Below are 2368 nucleotides of genomic sequence, written 5' to 3' on the forward strand. Positions count from 1 at the left end.
TTCAATTCCTCCCTGTCCGAATCTAGTTTCAATTCCTCCCTGTCCGAATCTAGTTTCAATTCCTCCCTGTTTAAATTCACTTTCAAATCCACCCTGGCGGAATCCACTGTCAATTCCACCCTGTCCGAATTCACTGTCAATTCCACCCTGGCTGAATCCACTGTCAATTCCTCCCTGTCCGAATCTAGTTTCAATTCCTCCCTGTTTAAATTTACTTTCAAATCCACCCTGGCGGAATCCACTGTCAATTCCACCCTGTCCGAATTCACTGTCAATTCCACCCTGGCTGAATCCACCGTCAATTCCTCCCTGTCCGAATCTAGTTTCAATTCCTCCCTGTTCAAATTCACTTTCAATTCCACCCTGGCTGAATCCACTGTCAATTCCACCTTGTCCAAATCCACTGTCAAATCCTCCCTGGCTGAATCCACTAGTTCCGCTTTGCCTGGCGACACTTTCACCTGATGACCCCTCGCCAGCTGTGATGGCAGCATTAGCCTGGCTGACTCTATCGTTGGATCCACCTGCCACCCCGCCGCCACTACTGCTACTGCTGCTGCTTCTGAAAGACTGGAAGCTTCCATCTGAGGAGCCGCCGAGCCCTCCAGTCGCCCTCGTCTCCTTCGTCACCGTGATTCTTCCTTCTTGCCGACCTCCTCCTTCGAATCTCTCTCCGCCAGCTCCTCCCGCACCTCCTCCCGCACCTCCTCCCAGACCTCCTCCAGCTCCTCCTACCAGACCTCCTCCTAGACGTCCCCCGCCGCTGCTGCTGGAGCTTTCGAAGCGGAAGCTGCTGCCGCTGCTGCCGTCGCCGAGGATAGCGGTGTGCGGAGATCCTCCGTAGGTGCCGTCGCCGTGGGCGGAGCACTGCACCAGGCAGTAGCCCAGCAACATTGCAGACACTACGATCTTCATTCTACACGCGCGCAAAAAGAGAACGAATCGAAAGAAGCTTTATTAGTTCAACATGTTCTGCTAGCATCTATGACAAATACGACATACGCATATACGCTCTACTATAACACTATTTGTGATAGAAAGATTCTTCCTATGACAAATATTGGCGAGTCAAGTTCGTTCCGCTTTACAGCTGAAATTCACTGCTTGCGTTCATAATAGCGCTCCTAAATTCCTATGATGCGCACAACACATACAACAATATTTGTCATAGGAAGAATCTTCCTATGACAAATAGTGTTATAGGAGAGCGTATATGCGAATGTCGTATTTGTCATAGATGCTAGCAGAACATGTTGAGTAGTTTCGATGTAGTGCTGTGTAGTGAAATGCGTTATAAATACCGCGTGACTGTAAGGTTGAATATGCTTCTCCAAACATCGGTGCTAGTCATCGCATAAATGAATGAATTAATAAATAAATATACAGCCATATAAATAAATATACAGTTATATGAATAAATATACAGCTATAGGAAGAAATATACAGCTATATAAATAAATATACAGATATAGGACTAAATATACAGCTATACTATATGACTAAATATACAGCTAAAGGAATAAATATACAGCTATAGGGCACCGCAAGTAAGTATTTTAAAAGCACACATGCTACCTGTAGCAACGTGAGTTAAGCGTTGTTCGGAACTAAGTCTGTAACACTAGGGTAGCTGGCTGTGAACGGTGCTTTTTTTCTCTCCAGATTGTTATACACATCCCTGTTCCACCGCTTGACTATACGTACGTCAACGTTACTTCGTAAATCACATTACTCACTTGGCAGGGAGCCTCCGAATCCTCCACCAGAGGTCGTCCTAGTAGCGCCCGTCAGTCTACCGGCTCCGACAGTGCGAGTGCTTCCGCCGGTGAGGGTCACGCGAAGAGGCGCAGTATTGCCGATAGCACCCTGACGGAATCCTCCAGTAGTGCGTTGAACGTTGCTATGACGTACGGTGTTGGTGGTGGTTGCTCCTCCAGTAGAACCACCTTGTCCGAATCCCCCAGTAGTACGCTGGGCGTTGTTATAACGTACGGTGTTGGTGGTGGTTGCTCCCTCAGTAGAACCACCCTGACCGAATCCTCCAGTAGTACGCTGGGCGTTGTTAAGGCGTACGGTGTTGGTGGTGGTTGCTCCTTCAGTAGAACCACCCTGACCGAATCCTCCAGTAGTACGCTGGGCGTTGTTAAGGCGTACGGTGTTGGTGGTGGTTGCTCCTTCAGTAGAACCACCCTGACCGAATCCTCCAGTAGTACGCTGGGCGTTGTTAAGGCGTACGGTGTTGGTGGTGGTTGCTCCTTCAGTAGAACCACCCTGACCGAATCCTCCAGTAGTACGCTGGGCGTTGTTAAGGCGTACGGTGTTGGTGGTGGTTGCTCCTTCAGTAGAACCACCCTGACCGAATCCTCCA

The 2368-nt window shown here is 48.9% G+C and overlaps 1 protein-coding gene across 1 annotated transcript in view; it reads right to left on the reverse strand.

The window, feature by feature from the left end:
• Positions 1–894, reverse strand: part of LOC106813374 (uncharacterized PE-PGRS family protein PE_PGRS54-like) — a 7048-nt gene extending 6154 nt beyond the window's left edge. Inside the window, exon 1 of the mRNA XM_014817505.1 lies at positions 81–894. Coding sequence (XP_014672991.1) covers positions 81–894 — 814 coding nt within the window. The remainder of the gene's footprint in view (positions 1–80) is intronic.
• Positions 895–2368: the final 1474 nt, after the last annotated feature.

The sequence above is a fragment of the Priapulus caudatus genome, unplaced genomic scaffold, assembly GCF_000485595.1.
Source record: "Priapulus caudatus unplaced genomic scaffold, Priapulus_caudatus-5.0.1 Scaffold762, whole genome shotgun sequence".
NCBI classification, from domain to species: Eukaryota; Metazoa; Priapulida; class Priapulimorpha; order Priapulimorphida; family Priapulidae; genus Priapulus; species Priapulus caudatus.